Source organism: Plasmodium berghei (genome assembly GCF_900002375.2).
Source record: "Plasmodium berghei ANKA genome assembly, chromosome: 12".
In the NCBI taxonomy this organism is placed as follows: domain Eukaryota; phylum Apicomplexa; class Aconoidasida; order Haemosporida; family Plasmodiidae; genus Plasmodium; species Plasmodium berghei.
Genome location: NC_036170.2, coordinates 1,787,983 through 1,807,262, shown reverse-complemented (window position 1 = coordinate 1,807,262; position 19,280 = coordinate 1,787,983). Strand labels below are relative to the sequence as shown.

Sequence of the window (19,280 nt, the reverse complement as noted above, 5' to 3'; positions counted from 1 at the left end):
TTAAAATATATAAATCATTATTACTATTCCTGAAATCTTCATTAATCTTCGAATCATATATTAATGATTCATTTTCTTCTTTTTTTTAGTTTTTCTCTTAAATATTGTCTTTGAAGTCGTTTCCAAAATCCAAATAACGAATACTAATATAAAAATTTTTTAAATTGTATAATTTATTTATATTCACAAATTAGTCAGTGTTGAATATATTTTTTATTTGACTTATTATTTACCTTATATGAAATTCCTAATAAAATTATTGTTGCAACCAATATAAATGGAATTGGAATTAGTTTGCTTATTTTCAATGAACTCGATAGTGTTTTTTCAGAATCTGATACATCAGTTTCAGAAATTGATACTTCAATTTCAGTACTTGATGGTAGCGTTTCACTCGAGAACATATCTTGTGATCCATTAGGCCTTAAAGAAAATTTGTGTTTTTTTTTTCCATTATAAGACTTGGTAGTTTACCTTATTATATTAGAATCATAATAAGTATTTTTAAAAGAAGTATAATCATTTGATAATGTAGACAATATTTTATTATATGAATTCCCTTGAATATTATTTAGAATCATTCTTAAGTTCATTATGTTTATTAACAAATTTAATTAGCATATTCTAAACATGTGTTTCCATTATCATTTTTTTTAGCATTATTAATCATGTTGCATAACATTTTAAATGCATCATAAAGATTAGACATATTTTCATTAGAAATATTCATCAATTCTTTTTTTTTATTTATAAGATCTATGATATAACTTGTATAATTCCTTAACATCAGCTATATTCTGTTTATACTCCATTGACACTTTCCATATAATTACTATATAAAAATCATTAAACTTGTTGATTCCGCTTTGTGGTTTTTGATTTAACTTATAACCTAACCACATCATAAAGTATACAACAATATTAATATTGTCATTTGCAGAATTCGAAAATTTATCACTATCCCCATAAAATTTATTAAATAACCATAAGTATCCAGCATTAATCTTATCGATATCGTTATTACAGTTTTTCATCAGGGCAGTATTCGTTAAAAAATTCATTTCGAAAATCATATTCTCCAGATTCATTTAATTCGTCGGGAAAAAACTTCCATATAGTTTCAAACTCTCCACACTAAGAAACCGTTTTAAAAAATAAAATAAAAATGTCTACTAAAATGAACATATTTATTAATTTATAGATAATGCAATATAAAAAATGCGTAATAACAAACACTTTTATTCAAGAAATTGTATGTACCACATCACCAATTGTCATATTGAAATTTTATTTTTGAGCTATAAATTAAGTATGTCATATTAATTTCATATATACTGCATCAAAATAGGGGATGCAAGCTTGTATTCTATATATAACAATTATCTGTAGTTAAACTCATTTTTTTTAGTATTCATTTAAAATAAATATAAAGTAATAATAAATAGAAACACCATAGCAAGTTTATATATATTTATACAGATTAGCTAAACTGCCTTAAGTTGGAGATATTTATTTTGGTCATATGTATAACATAATTTATGCATAAATTCATAATTATTAATAATATCCATTATAATTTTATTATAAAATTTTAAGGATTTTTGTAATAAGTTTAAAACACATTCCCTTATATTATGTCTTAATATAGAAAAATACAAATTTGTTTCTCATGTTTTAATAAATAGATTAATACCCATGAGACTGTAAATATATAAAAATTAATAAATCTATTGTTAGCATATTTTTTTAAATGTATATAAATAGTCATTTTTTAAAATATATTAAATACTTATATATCTGTTTCTAATACTATATACCATGTTTTATTAAATTATAGTATTTTCAAATTAAGTTATGTTACATCTCTATGCAAATTATATAAATTTATATTGTTTTTAATGAATAAAGATAAATTAATTAATCCATTTTAATGAGTCCTATAACTTTATTTTTATTCCTACATATTCCAATTTAGAAAATATTCTTTATTGGTTAATTTTATAATATATTTTGCATATATTTTCCATTCCTTAAAACAACAATTAGCACTGAACCGGCATTTATTAAGCTATTTATAAGTTTAAATAACCCTTTGAATGTAAATTGCTTTTAAAATAATATATAGTAAATATTAGCACATAAATAACTATTGATGCAAATTTAAAGTATAATAGAAAACTATGTTTAATTAGGTTGTTATATTACCCTCCAAGAGGAGAGAGATAAGATATATTTGCTCTTTTAATATATAAATTTATATAAATATTTCGTTAACTGTTTTGCATTGCTCATTTTTATATTATATATTATATTATTATAGTTATTAATGTATATACATTCAAATAATTTATTTAAAATTCTATATTATATTAATTCTATATGAAATAATCCTGTTTGTGATTATAAAAATGATGATTCATTAAAAAATGATAATATAATACGCGTTAATATGGAATAATAAAATGACATTTAACATGAATTGAGGCTTTAAACCCTTTCACCATTGATTCATATTTTTTAGAATATAAAACTACAAATTCAAATTGAATCTTTAACAAAATATATAGCGTTGATACTTTTATAATGTATTATTATGTGTCTTTCCGATAATATTAATACTTAATTATATGAAGCTTTCACAAAAAACAATATTTCAATATTAGTTATTAGTGAAATATTTTATTAGTTTATATGTATAGGCATATAATGATAACGCTATTATATTTATCATATTATTTATAATTATTAGAAAAAACTATAACATTAAATTTTATTAATATACTTATATTTTTAATTTTTTAACTATTTTAAAATATAATCTATTTATACCACAAAACTATAAAACTTAAAAATTAATAATGATTAATCTATTATTATACCTTATGATAAATAAAATCAAAACATATAAAGCAACTTCTATTATTACTAATTAATTTTAATACAAATGTAAAGGGAATACAAAAAGAAAATAGTAACTACAATTAAAACTTAAAAAAATGTTAGATGCATAAAATGCATTCTATAGATAACGTTGTATTGTCGGATATCGATCGATATTTATGAATCTATATTTTATGAATATCTATTATATATTGGTAATATGATTAATTAATCTTAAAAACACATATTAATATGAATATATATTGTAGTATAGACAATTGTACCAAATGAATATAATTATAATTTATACCTTCATATATAATAATATTATAATTATTCGGGTTATCAAAAATACGATTTAAATTAAACAAATATTATACAAATAATAAGTTTTACTAAATAAAATGTTTCATCAAATAAAGACATATATTATGATATGCATAATTCAATATAACTATGTATTAACAAGTTTTATGTAATAAATAATTATGATACAGATAATATGAATTCATATATAAGTCAATATATATATATTAATATATTCAATATCCTGTTTTAATCATATTAAATCAATATTACACTTTATGGAAAAAATGTTATGCAACTCATTTCGTATTAATGGATATGCTCCTTTGGGTGGTACATATTTGGACTTAATTTTGAAATTAAACATACGAGTATAGTATATATATATTTAATCACCATTTATAGACAAATAAATATGATCAAATTATAAACAAATTAATAAAAATATAACTCTAACTCAAAGAATAGATTCCATAGAGTAAAACTATAACCCACCACTGCAGGATCATGATCCAAAATACGAGTTCTCCAAAACGCAACTCTAAACCTAAATCTGAACCATTAATATAGCTTATAATTTTATTAATAAGTGTGCTTAAATTAGTTTATTTAAAATAATTACAAATACTAGCTAAAAATGAGTAAATTCGAAATCCCATTAATACATAATATACTATATATTGCATGGAAATAAGGATAAATGAGTTTTTGATAAATACTAAACAAAGACAAATTAATTATATGACGTGATTATATATCAAATTTAAATATATATAATAATATAACAAGCAATTAAATTATATTTAATTATTATATAAAATGTAAAAAATATAACTTTTATGCCATAAAATATTAAGTATATTATTTCTAGTCATTTAAACATGTATAATAAAGCATAATAATAAAAAGTGGTTATTTTGATATGCTTTCTAATTTAAAGATACATTTAATAAGTCTAAAAAGGAAAAAAAACATGGAAAATCCAGACGGTATGAGTAGTATAAATAAGCTAAAAACCCCTGTTATTGGTGCCGAAACACCAACTGCTACAAATATCAAATACGACAGGATGAATTTGTTTTCTTCTTTTTTAATTTTTTTAGTCAATTTTGATTTCATATAACAATTACTTGATTCAATTTTATTATTTTTATTATTTTCCAATTGTTTAAAGTCTTCATGTTCTGATACAGAACTATTTCCATCTTTTTTTATTATTTTTTTTATTCTCTATTGGTTGTATTGCTAATTCATCATTCCTTTTATTATCAAGCTCTTTTTTTACTTCTTCTAATTCTTTTCGAAGCTCATTAATTATTTTTTTTGTCTTACTATCTACATTTTTTAAATCAAGTGATGTGCTACTTCCTTTATGCTTCTTTATATGTGAATCTATAATATTTCGAAGGTGTGCTATTTCTTTGTTACCTTCAACACAATCACCAAGTTGACTTGCAAGATTCAAAGTTGATTGATAAAATCCATTTAAATCAAATTCGTTATCTGCATATGCTAATATCCTATTATTTCTAAAGTTTATTACATTCCTTTCAAGCCATATCCCTCTATCGTTTACAAAGTATAGTTCCTGAAAAGAAATGAAATATTTATTAACATATATGTAATTAATTTTAATTGTTGGTTTAACTTAAGTATACCTTACCAATACATGAAACAATAATATAAGGATAATGTGAAACAAATAGATACAAAAACTATAATGAAATATTATTAATAATAAAATAATATGTAACTTACATTTTGGGCATATTCAAAAGAACAAATAACAATTGAAAAAAGAACGCATTTTAAAATACTGACTCTCATTTTTACCTTTATTTATTAAATAAATGAACTAATATATGTAGTTTGAGATAATGTTGATAACTTGATATTTATTCACAAAATAGTAATATTTACTAGTTTTTTGTTCTAAATTTTATGAATAAATGAATATATCTATAAAAAAAACGAATTTATTTCATTTATTAATTTTTTCTATTTTCTTAGAACTAATTTATCTAACCATTGTAATAAACTTCGTTATATTCATTAAAATTGTTTATGGATATAAATACTATATTTTTTTCAAATCAATATTAACTTTTATCTAAAAAATACACCGTTTTTAATATAATTTATAATATGTTGGTGCTTTTAGTGGTACGGTTTTAATATTTTATAAACTTATATTTTTCTATTAATGTTTAATACGAACAAATTAATAAATATCAATTAAAATAATAAAATATTAGATACATATCTTTTTTTTATATGAATAAATACAAACATATAATGACAACATTAACAAATCACCATTAATATTTACATTTAAATCGTTTCTAATTTATTATATTTTATTATAATATTTCTCCAATTTTAAATATTAATAATTTTCTCCATTTTACCGATTTTGTGGAAAAACATATTTTTTTATTATTTTCTTACTTTTATATTTTTATTTTAAATGATTGATCTTCTATTAGGTAATAACAACATTGTTTTTTCTATTATATATATATAATTTCATAGATAATGAGATGTTTTATAAATTTTAAATTGAATTTAGTTAATTATAAAAATATAAAACTTGTGCATTCATAATGCTATATATTAAAAAAGGTGCTTATATATTTAAAGTTATATATGTTTAGATATTATAATATTAATGAAATTATGAATAATAACATTAGATATTCACTATTTATCAAAGCTTTTGTTTTTGACGTTGTCTTTTGGTTGAATTATTTAAATATAAAATATATTAAACTTATAAATCTGATAAAAGCATAAATTTACCGTTTAAATAATAGTTTTTTATACTTTATTGGAAAAAATTATTTGCTTCAATTTTAATTATACTTGTGCTTATTTTTCGAGTTGTTAATTTTTAACTTAAAAAATACTAATATATATTTTAATATTTTGTTTGTAAACTTCAAAAATGAATAAATTTTATGTTAAAATTGTTTTATTTCTTTTAACCATCTCCCTACATGTCAATAATAAAACTCTTGCAACTGACCCTGGTCCAATAAAATATGTAACATTCATATCAAGAAAACGTTATCTTACGTAAGAAAATACAACAATATATATATTACATATTTCGTTATGAAAACATTAAATGTATGTCTTTGCAAAAATTTTATAATATAAATACAATACCTTTATTTTTATATATATATAAATATGTTCATTTTCATCAATGATAATTCAGAAGAAATATATGAAAAAAACAATCACCTATTATGTAAATATCCCAAAGAAACTATACAAGCGTGCATATTTATTAATGAAGCTTTAAAATATTTAGAACGTTATGCTACAAGTAAAGATTGTTATAAATTATGTAATAGATATTATGCTTACAATATCTATTTTTATAAAAAAAAACATCGAGGTCATACAAATGTTGAAAAAATTCAATATATAATTATTAATCAGAATGAGGTATCAATTAATGAACATCATTAAAAGTTATAAACCAAATTAAAATAAAAAAATTATTATAATTTATATACATATATTTCTCTTTGTTTCCATTAGTATAATGAAATAATAAACATGTTATGGGGTCCCAATTATAAAAAACTTTTCAATAATGGCTCTGTTAAAAGTATACAAAACATAAATAATTAGTCAAATCATTATATTATTGTTACTATTTATTCGACATTTCATGATTTAGTATTGTCATTGTTATATGATACTATTTATTGTTTCCCATGTCTTCAAATTTATAATATTTTAATTTACATTATGCGAAATTATTATTTTTTTGAAAAATTGTCCGTGTGTACAATCCAAATTTAGTAATGATACAACACCATTGCAAAAAATGGCCGTGATCTCGTCATAAATATTTTTATGCTTAAGCTCCAAAATTTTAAGTAAGGAAAATTTTCCTCTTCTATTTCGTTATAAATCATATTTTTTATATTATTCACAATAATTTATGCAATATATTTTTATTAATTTTATAGATATCAGAAAACAAAACTATAGTAGTCATGGCTTCAGCATATATAAATGATCACAACCCTTCCGATAAAAAATATAAAAACTAAATCGTAAAAAACGAAAATTTATTCATAACTTACATTGATTCTGAAGACATATTAGAAAAGGAAAATTAAAAAAACGTTTTTTAACTTAATTGCATACTCCATTGAAAAAAAAGACAGATATGTTAATATCACCTATGTCGACTCTGTAAGCGATATACAAATTTTAATAACATAACAATTTATTTCAACAATTGTTAAAACAAATATTATTTTAAATAAGTGTACATATTTATAATTTCCAAAAAACCTGAACATGTTATATATTCATCCATTTATGTTTTTTTCTTAGATTGATGTACATGCTTCCTTTTAATCAAAATGCATTATTGTAAAATATTTATATATAAACATATATTTTATATATATTTTTCAGACCGTAATATTAGAAAATTTATTTTCATGAATGGAATTTATTTATTGTTTTCATTTTTCTTATAAACCAAATAATTTTCATTAAAAATTAATTATCTCCAAATAGGACATATCTTAATTATATCAATTCATGTCATCTGAATAATCTATTAATGATTTATTTCCTCTTATTTATTTTTTTTCGTTACTAAATAATTTATAAACTAATATATTTTTAGAGTTATAGAAAAGTAAGTTATAATTGAAATCACATGAATCGATCATACGTCATTGTTTTATATAAATTAATAAAATACACATATTATATATTACACAAAATACACTTTTTAATTGTTTATATAAGCCAAATTACTTATATTGAATTTTTAAGTCAGATCCAAAGAATATGAACACAAAACAAAAACTATTAATTATATTTATTATTCTAAAGAATCGCATTTTCTTCTATAAACATAAAAAATAAACACCAAATACAAAATAATAAATGGTACAGGATCGGTCTCCATAAGTTTATACATATTTAATAATGGATATTTTCCCCAGTAAATGGAATTTATAAACTGTTTAGTTTGTTTTTTTTGAGTAGATGAACTTGTAACCTTTTCATCCTGCTTTTTTTGAGTAGATGGATTTGTAAGCTTTTTATCCTGTTTTTTTTTAGATAAATTTATAATTATTTGTACTTGTTTTTTTCGATCAGTTGGGTTTATAACTCTTTTTGTCTTTTCATTTCCACCAAACATATTTATAACCTTTTTCATGTTTTTTTTTTTCTTCAATTCCTTTCTCCATCCAAATGAAAAATACTAACATAAAATTATGAAAAATATATAATATTTTATAGTGAAAAAATATTTTAAAAATTGTATACTTCACAGTTTTCTTTTTATTTACCTTGAACATAATAGCTAAAGCAATGGGTATTAAAAGCATTATAATTGAAATTCCAATTGGTTTGTATTTTTTGAGTATATTAACATCTATTCCTGTTGTTCCATTTCCTGTTACTTCGGTTACTGGATTTTTTAGTTTAATCACTGATTTTGGCACTGTTTTTATAGAACCTTTTTGATCCGTTTTATCATAATTTTCTTTTTCAGATAATTCATGAGACGATTCTGGTGTTTTAGTTTGTTCCGTAGAACTTGATGGCGATGAAGCTTCAGATGGAGTTTCTTGGGGCGGTGGTGAGTCATTAGATGTGGGTGATTTATCCCCTGTGCCGTGTGGTTCATGTCTTTTATACCTTGAATCATCATGTATTTCTACCTTTTTAGAGTCGGAATTTATATTCTCAATAATTTCATTAAAAAAATTAATAGATTCACCGAAACCATTTTTTATATTATCTAAAGTTCTATTATATACATCAGGTATTTCATTAGAGATATTTATAATTTTCTCCTCATATGTTTCAGCAAAATTGAAAGTGCTATTTAATACGCTCGTAAAAACGGACCGACCAATATCAAAAGTTATTCCTGGTGTGTTTTGAGCGCCATTTTCTCCTGGAACACTATTTGTAGCACCTTGTCCACTTCTTGATTCTTCTTGATTTCTTTGATTATCATCTGGTACGACATCTATTTCTACTTTCCCATCAACCAGTCCATCTCCTAAACCCTTATCATTCTCTGCTTTTTGTTTTTTTTGTTTACATAAATCCTTACAACTTTCTATTCCATTAAATTCAGGAAGTTGACATTCTGGATCTTTATTTTCTTCTTTAAATTTATCATATTCACTTTTTAAAGTAGACAGCACATCACAATATGAATCGCAATTTTTAACCGCAGAGGCTTTCGTAACAAGATTTTTATATGTTTCAGCACATTTATTAGCATATTCTAAATATGCTTCTGGGTTTGATCTATCTTGGTTATATTTAGTAATTAGAGTACATAATTCATTAAGTAATTTATATAGATTACACATATGGTAATCACCAAAATTCATAGATTTTTTTTTTTTATTTACTTTATCACGAAATTGATTATACCAAAAGGAATTATTTATTTCAAGAATATTATAAATACCATCTATACTAACATACGAACCAGGCTTAATTATATTACTTTTAGAACTTAACCATAAAATAGCATATTCAAAATAATGGTCTTTTTCATTTTCAGAACACTCCTCATTAAGAGCCTCGAGCATCGTTAACAACCATATAAACCCAGCACTAATTTTATCACCATTTGTCACACATTGTCCCTTTTGACCATCTTTCTTGGTAGGACAATAAGCAGTGTATAATACATCATTCAAACATTCATTTTCTGTAGGTAATTTGTCTCTGGATAAACTATCATCAATCCTTTTAATTATGCTACACTACGAAAATATTATAAAAATTAATAAAAAATATATTAATGAAATATTATGAAATTTAAGTTAATTTATAAACAATGCAAAACAATAAAATAAAATTCATTTTATTAAAAAATGTGTATACCACATTGAAGTCATTATGCTGAATTTGATTTTCAATCGGTAAACAATTTGTCATAATATTATTTTTATGTAATATATGTATTGAAACAAAGTAGGTTATTAATTAATTGAGATTTCTATATAATTAATATATGTAGTTAAAGACATTATTATTAGTTTGAATGCTTGAATTAGCATGGAATAATAATAGTATTAAACAGGTATTCGATTTTTGTTTATAACAATTGCTAATTGTCTTAAGTGGCTATTTGTTTAACATTTTTATCATATCTATATATAATATATTTTATGCATAATACAATTTTTTAAAATAATATTTTAAATAACCCGATTACACAAATTCATGGAATGCCATAACAAAAATAGATGAAATTTGTTTTATATAATAATGCATTTATATTATAGGTTTACACATGAAAATAAAATTATATTCACTACTTTTTTAATAAATGAGTTCCAAAACTTATGTTACTATAAATACATAAAGAATAAGAAATGTGTTATTACTATGGTTGTTAAAAATGAATTTGAATGTCATTATTTGAATGTCATATATTGATATACGCTATTATTCAATAAGGAATATTACACCTTTTTATATTATTTCCAATAAATGAAAGAAAAATTGTTTAAATTATAACATTTAATAAATGAATTAATATTATTTTTTCGAATTAAGTTATATATTGTGTGCATTTACATTTAATCAATATACAAATTAATGATCCATTTTAAAATGTGTAATAACTTTGTTTATATATTAATACTTCTTTATATATAAATGAAATTAATGAATAGTTTTGAGTGAATATCTCATTTTATTTTTAAAATTAAAAAACATAATGTGCAAATTAGGTTAATTGATCTATTACAGTTAAAATAGCTCATGAGCATAAATTAGTTTTGGGGTAGTAGCTAGTGTATTTCTTTTCATTCTTATTATTTAGTATATAAATGATTAAATGATATATTTTAACCATTAAATCATATAAATATGTTAACTTTAATTTTAAAATTTTATTCATACTTTGGTTAGAATAATGAATTAATCTGAGAACCAATATAACACAGGTTATCATTTTAAGCACACATCTATACTTATAACCTAAACATATATTATGTATTGTATATTTTATAATAAAACGTATTTATTTTTAGATATAAAAACAATATTTTTAAGGGGGTTTGTATAATTATTAATAAAATTTATATTCTCTTGTTTGATAGTGTTAATACTAATATCACATTAAAAGTGTAATTAGATAGATGCCATAATATTCATTTTTCATTTTATCCATTGTCAGTATTATTACAAGTTTAATAATATATATAACTATCGTATATCCATATAATCCAATTAAATAAGCCTAAATATTTATTACTATTTAGTAGCATATTAATATAATATTATTCCTACTCATAAGCATTGTATGTTACAAAAAACTTATTATTGCACTCAATAGAAATACTTTAAATATATGTAAAAACTTTCCTTATTTCATCGTTTTAGAATAAAATATTTTAAAACATATATATTCTCCTTAGTAAAACGAAATATTTATAATACCTATTTATTAATTTATATATGCATAATAACAAAAAATATTATTAGAACATGTAAGTTCAATAAATATACTTTTATATAATATCTATATTATGTTGACATAATCTAAAAATATTCCAGGCCTAGTTATTGATAAATCATTTTGTTCATTTATATCTATATCTTTTGTAATAATAACATAATTATATATATAACTTTTGGGAGTTACTAGGAAATTTGCTAACGAAATATATTATAAAACGTATCTATATATATATGTTCATTTTAACTATTATAAAATGTATTATGTCTTATATAAATTATATATTTCGTAATTTATATATATATATATATCAATTATGAAAGAATTATTTATTATATGAAGAATATAAAATTAAACCCAAATCGAAACAAAACATTAACTAATAAAATATAAGTTAATATTAAATGTTTAACTTCGAAAAAAAAAGTTAATTAAATTTATAATTATAAATAATTGTTCTTTTTTATAAAAAAAAATAAAAAAATAAAATAAATAAATAAATAAATAAATGGTACAGGATCGACCTACATAACTTTCGATATCTTTAATAATCCCATTTTCTCATCAACTCAATTTACGACTTTACAATTTCTTCAATGTATAACCCTTTTCACGTTTTTCTATCTCTTTTCATTCTCCACCAGTTTCTCATATTATATATTGTAATTATTTAAATCAGCTTTCTCTTATAGAACCAAATCTATACTGGGGAGTCATCTTTCTACATCGATCCCAATATTCGACCAATTGCCCCATAAACCATTAACCATAAATTAACAATAAAATACAAAAAGTACATAGTTCAACACATTTAACATTAAATTATATTAACACGAAATGCAATTCTTATAATTTATAAAAATATATTTCTTTATTCGTTTATTTTCATCCTCATTTTTTCTTACATATTTACACTTAATATAAATATTAAAAACTACAACTTATCCTTTACATATTTTAATAATTTATTTCCTATATATATTTAAAACAATTCTTTAAACTAATAAATGTTATCAAATTATAAAAAATTAAATGCAATATAATACTTATCCCTAACTCGGGTCCATAACATAAAAACTATATAGAAATTATGGTAAAAAATTACTTCAAAATAGACAATTTCTTAACATATATAAATCATTATTACTATTCCTGAAATAGTCATTACTCTTCGAATCACATATTAATGATCCATTTTCTTCTTTATTTTTTTTAATTTTTTTCGAAATCCAAATAACGAATACTAATATAAAATGTTAAGAAACGTACGATTTGTTTGTTAATGTTTGCATATATATAATGAAAAAAAATTTTTAATTCCTTATTATTCACATTATAAGAAATTCCAAAAATAAATTTATTGCACCAAATATCGATAAAACTGGAATTAATTTGCTTACTATCGACGAAATTGGTGATGTAACTTTAGAACTCGATTCAGAACTTTGTGCAGAATTTTGTACACTTTGTTCAGAATTTTGTGATGTGCTTGTCTCTAGAATGGATGAAATATTGCTACAATTAATTTTTAAATTTTGATAATCAGTAAATAAAGTAGAAAATACTTTACTATATGAACTATTTTTAGTAATACTATAATCTTACTTATGTTCATTACATTTATCAACAAATTTTTGATCTTTTTCTGAAAAAATTGTGCAATCATTCTTGTTTTTATCATATGCAGAATACGTTTCACATAATAATTTTAATACATCATATAATTTAGATATAATATTACTATCTATATCCATATTCAACAAATCCTTTTTTTTATCTATGATTTCCTTATAACTACTATACTCCGTAACACCTTTTATAGAATTTGTATTCTTTTCATTACTATTTATATATGTTTTATTAAAATATTCTAGATTCGTCGTCGATCATAATTGTTCCTTTAGGTTTAACATATAACTTAACCATATAATAATTTATTCAACAATATCGATGTTATTTTTTGCAACAGACTCAAACAAAGAAGAATTCTTAAAGAACGCATCAAACAAATATAAACATCCAGCACTAATTTTTTCGAAATCACTCCCACAATTTTCGTTATCACAATGCTTTTTCAAATGATCTTCATTAATAATTTGATAGTTTTTATTACTCGAATCATATTTTAAATCCATCGTTAGATAAAGGAAGTTACTACACTAAATAAACATTTTAAAAAAATTATTATAAATATGCATTGTTGAAAATTTTATTAAAATAAAGTTTAATGATATATATAATACAATATCAAAAAATGTAAAGGAAATTATTATTATTAAAAAATTCATATATCACATAGTCATCCATTGTAATCGAATTTTATTTGCGATTTGTAAATTGAGTAAGATCATACTGTTTTTATATACAGTGCACCAAATATGTGACGCAAACACTTCGACCTTATATATAACAACTGTTTGTAGTTAAATATATTATAAATTTTTAATAATTAAATTATTATACTTAATAAAACAATATTATTACTAAAAAAAAGTTAGATTCCTCTTTATGATAATTAGCTAAATTACCTTAAATAAAGGGTTTTTTAATAAAATTGTGATTAAATATAGGTTTGATGTATTTTATACAAAAAATACTATTATTAATAAAATATGGTATAACTTTATTATAAAAATTAATATACTTTTATAAAGAATTTAATGTATATTTCCTTATATTTATGCTTGAACATAGAAAAGGAATATATTTATATATTATTTTTTAATGATTGCCTTTCTAAAACTTAAATACTGTATAAATTTAAAAAATATAAAATACTATTATTATTATAATCCTTAAAAGTATATAAATAATCGTTTTTGAAATATATTAAATATTTATATAGTTGTTTCTAATACTATATACCAATATTTTATTAAAACTATAGCATTTACAAAATAAGCTCCATTGTTACCTTTTTTAATTACATATACATAATTTTAATATTATTTTTATTTAATATATATCCATTTCAATAACTTTATTTTTATTCATACGTACTTCAATTTAAAAATATACCTTATTTGGTAATTTTATAATATATTTTGCACATCTTTTCCACGGTTTAAAACGACACTATCACTAATTCATGCTTATTAAGCTATTTATAAGTTTAAATAATCCTTTGAATGTAAATTTCTTTTAAAATAATATATAGTAAATATTAACACATGAATAACTATTGATGTAAATTTTAAAGTATAATAGAAAACACTCTTTAATTAGGTTGTTATATTACCATTTAGTAGGAGAGAGATAATATGTATTTTCATTTTTAATATATAAATTTATATGAATATTCGTTAACTATTTTGCATTGTTCGTTTTTATCTTATATATTTTATTTTTATAGTTATCAATGTATATACATTCAAATAATTTATTAAAAATTCTATATTTTATTAATTTTATGATAAAACAATGCTATTTTAAATTTAAAAATGATGATTCATTAAACAATGATAATATAATGCATGCTAATATGGAATAATAAAAAGAAATTTAACATTAATTGAGTCTTTAACCTTTTATCTATCCGATTTTTTATAATATAAAACCACATATCCCAAATTGGATCTTTAACAAAATATATAACAGTGATACCTTTATAATGTATTATTGTGTCTTTCGATAAAATTAATATTTAACTATATGAAGTTTCCACAATAAAACAATATTTCAATATTAGTAAAGTATTTTATTAGGTTATATGTATAGGCATATAATAATTTTATTCTATTTATCATATTATTTATAATTATTAAAATATTATATGAAATTTTATTAATATTTTAACTATTTTAAAATATAATTTATTTATCCCTCAAAACTATAAAGTTTAAAAATTAATAGTGATTAATCTATTATTATACCTTATGATAAATAAATTATGGCGCATAAATTAACTTTTATTAGTACTAATTAATTATAATATAAATGTAAAATACAAAAAGATAATAATAACTACAATTAAAACTTAAAAAAATGTTAGATGCATAAAATGCATTCTATAGATAACGTTGTATTGTCGGATATCGATCGATATTTTATACATCTGTATTTTATGACTAACTATTATATATTGCTAATATGTTTAATTAATCTTAAAAACACATATTAATATGAATATATATTGTAGTATAGACAATTGTACCAAATGAATCTAATTATAATTTATACCTTCATATATAATAATATTATATTATTCGGTTATCAAAATACGATTTAAATTAAAATAAATATGATACTAAGTTTTACTAAATAAAATGCTTCATCAAATAAAGAAACATGTTGTGTTATACATAATTTGATATAACCATAGATTAAAAAATTTTATATAATAGGAATTATGATATAGCATAATACGGCTTCATATATAGTCAATATCTATATTAATATATACAACATAGACATTTTTTTTAATAATATTAAATAAGCATGAACACTCAATTATATATATTATAACTTATGAAAAAATGTTATGTGACACTTTTCATATTAATGGAAGAACCCCTTTGGGGTGCATGTTTGAACCTCATCTCGATATTAAGCATACGGATATAATATATATATGTTTAATTAGTGTTCAAATTATGCAAAATTAAATGCAATGTAATACTTAACCCTAACCCGAATATGGGATCCGCAAACATAACCCTGACCCACAACATAAAAACTATATAAAAATTATGGTAAAAAATTACTTCGAAATAGACAATTTCTTAACATATATCAATCATTATTAATATTCTTGAACGTGTCACTATTTTCGAATCTTATATTAATTATTCATTTTCTTCTTTATTTTTTAGCTTTTCTCTTAAATGTTGTTTTCGAGATCGTTTTCGAGACTTAAATAATGAATACTAATATAAAAATTAAAAAAAATGTATAATTTACTTATATTCATAAATTACTTGTTGAATATATTTTAATTGGCTTATTATTTACCTTATATCCAATTCCTAAAAAAAATGCTATTGCACCAAATATCGATAAAACTGGAATTAATTTGTTTCCTATCGACGAACTTAATAATGCAACTTCAGATGTTTGTGCGGAATTTTGCACAGTTTGTTCAGAAGTTTGTTTAGTAATTTTTGCAGTATTTGTTGATGTGTTTATCTCTGGAAAAGATGCAATATTGCTACATTTATTTTTTAAATTATTATAATCAGTTGATAATGTAGATAATATTTTATTGTAGGAAGTGCCTTCAGTATTACTAGAATCTCCATTTAGTTCTTTATATTTTTCAACAAATTGATTAGCTTTTTCCGAACATTTTGTGCAATTTGACGTGCTTTCACCAAATGTAGAATACATTTCACATAATAATTTAAATGGAGCATAAAATTTAGATATATCTTTAATATCCATTTTCTTCAAATCGTGCCTTTTATCTATAAGATCCTTATAACTACTATAAGCATCAACACCTGTTATAGAATTTGTATACTTATCATTATTTATATTTGTAGTATAAAAATAAGTTAGATTGCTAGTTCCATTATTATTTCCCTTTAGGTTTAACATATAACTTAACCATATTATAATGTAATCAACAATATTGATGTTACTTTTTGCAACAGATTGAAACAAATCAGAATTCTTAAAGAATGTATTAAAAAAATATAAACATCCAGCATTAACTTTTTCGAGCTCATTACTACAATTATTACCAGAACAATACTCTTTGAAATGTATATCTTCTTTAAACTGATATTTTCCATTATTGTCCAATTGATCGGGAAGATTCGTCATTAGATAAATGAAGTTCCTACACTAAATAAACATTTAAAAAAAATTATTATAAATATGCATTATTGAAAATTTTATTAAAATAAAGTTTATTGATATTTATATATAACATAATATCAAAAAATGTAAAGGAAATTATTATTATTAAAAAATGCATATACTATATTTGCATCCATTGTGATGATATTTCATTTTTAATTTGTAAATTTAGTAAAATCATGCTGTTTTATATGCGTTGTCCCCAATATGTGACGCAAATACTTTAACTCTATATATAGCAACTGCCTGTAGTTAAATATATTATAACTTTTTAATAATTAAATTATTATGCATAATAAATCAATATTATTAGTAAAGAAACGTTCTATTTCTGTTTATTATAATTAGCTAAATTACCTTAAATAGAGGGTCACTTAATACATTTAATTAAATATATATATAATGGATTTTATACAAAAAATGCTACTCACACTAACATCTGGTATAACTTTATTATAAAAATTAATATACTTTTATAAAGAATTTAATGTAGATTTCCTTATATTTATGCTTGAACATAGAAAAGGAATATATTTATATCTTATTTTTTAATGATTACCTTTCTAAAACTTAAATACTGTATAAATTTAAAAAATATAAAATAATATTATTATTATAATCCTTAAAAGTATATAAATAATCGTTTTTAAAATATATTAAATATTTATATAGTTGTTTCTAATACTATATACCAATATTTTATTAAAACTATAGCATTTACAAAATAAGCTCCATTGTTACCTTTTTTAATTACATATACATAATTTTAATATTATTTTTATTTAATATATATCCATTTCAATAACTTTATTTTTATTCATACGTACTTCAATTTAAAAATATACCTTATTTGGTAATTTTATAATGTATTTTGCACATCTTTTCCACGGTTTAAAACGACACTATCACTAATTCATGCTTATTAAGCTATTTATAAGTTTAAATAATCCTTTGAATGTAAATTTCTTTTAAAATAATATATAGTAAATATTAACACATGAATAACTATTGATGTAAATTTTAAATTATAATAGAAAACACTCTTTAATTAGGTTGTTATATTACCCTTTAGTAGGAGAGAGATAATATATATTTTCATTTTTAATATATAAATTTATATAAATATTCGTTAACTATTTTGCATTGTTCAGTTTTATCTTGTATATTTTATTTTTATAGTTATCAATGTATATACATTCAAATAATTTATTAAAAATTCTATATTTTATTAATTTTATGATAAAACAGTGCTATTTTAAATTTAAAAATGATGATTCATTAAGCAATGATAATATAATACGCGTTAATATGGAATAATAAAATGGCATTTAACATTAATTGTGTCTTTAACACTTTCTTCATTTATCCAGTTTTTTATAATATAAAATCACATATCACAATTTGGATCTTTAACAAATATATAAAAATTATATCATTATAATGTATTGTTATGTGCCTTTTCGATAAAATTAATAATTAATAATAGTTATTAGTAAAGTATTTTATTAGGTTATATGTATAGGCATATGATAATGTTATTCTATTTATCATATTATTTATAATTATTAAAACAAACTATAACATGAAATTTATTAATATACTTATATTTTATTTTTTAACTATTTTAAAAATAATATATTTATACCTCAAATCTTTAAAATTTAAAATTAATAGTGATTAATCTGTTATTATACCTTATGATAAATTAATATATATATATATAACTATTCCTATCAATATAAATTAGAACATATCATAAATGCAAAGTATTGAAATGAAAAAAATGAGTATTATATATATTTATAATTTA

At 20.7% G+C, this 19,280-nt stretch overlaps 2 protein-coding genes and 4 pseudogenes across 2 annotated transcripts, besides 4 other annotated features; 1 reads left to right on the top strand and 5 right to left on the bottom strand.

The window, feature by feature from the left end:
• Nucleotides 1-68: 68 nt before the first annotated feature.
• Nucleotides 69-1,278, bottom strand: PBANKA_1246981 (annotated as a pseudogene).
• Nucleotides 69-1,278: a sequence feature (PIR protein, pseudogene;~BIR protein, pseudogene).
• Nucleotides 1,279-4,098: 2,820 nt separating this feature from the next.
• Nucleotides 4,099-5,013, bottom strand: PBANKA_1246961 (annotated as a pseudogene).
• Nucleotides 4,099-5,013: a sequence feature (fam-b protein, pseudogene).
• A 1,117-nt stretch (nt 5,014-6,130) lies between these two features.
• PBANKA_1246941 lies at nt 6,131-7,569 on the top strand (annotated as a pseudogene).
• Nucleotides 6,131-7,569: a sequence feature (fam-a protein, pseudogene).
• A 478-nt stretch (nt 7,570-8,047) lies between these two features.
• PBANKA_1246921 (BIR protein) lies at nt 8,048-10,140 on the bottom strand (the record flags this gene model as incomplete). The annotated part of the gene is made up of 3 exons (XM_034566564.1): nt 8,048-8,434; nt 8,523-9,965; nt 10,087-10,140. 3 exons carry the CDS (start codon nt 10,138-10,140, stop codon nt 8,048-8,050), a joined length of 1,884 nt encoding a protein of 627 aa, XP_034423148.1.
• A 2,714-nt stretch (nt 10,141-12,854) lies between these two features.
• PBANKA_1246900 lies at nt 12,855-13,978 on the bottom strand (annotated as a pseudogene).
• Nucleotides 12,855-13,978: a sequence feature (PIR protein, pseudogene;~BIR protein, pseudogene).
• A 2,477-nt stretch (nt 13,979-16,455) lies between these two features.
• Nucleotides 16,456-17,607, bottom strand: PBANKA_1246800 (BIR protein; the record flags this gene model as incomplete). The annotated part of the gene is made up of 3 exons (XM_034566562.1): nt 16,456-16,536; nt 16,622-17,455; nt 17,593-17,607. 3 exons carry the CDS (start codon nt 17,605-17,607, stop codon nt 16,456-16,458), a joined length of 930 nt encoding a protein of 309 aa, XP_034423147.1.
• Between the last annotated feature and the right edge of the window lie 1,673 nt (nt 17,608-19,280).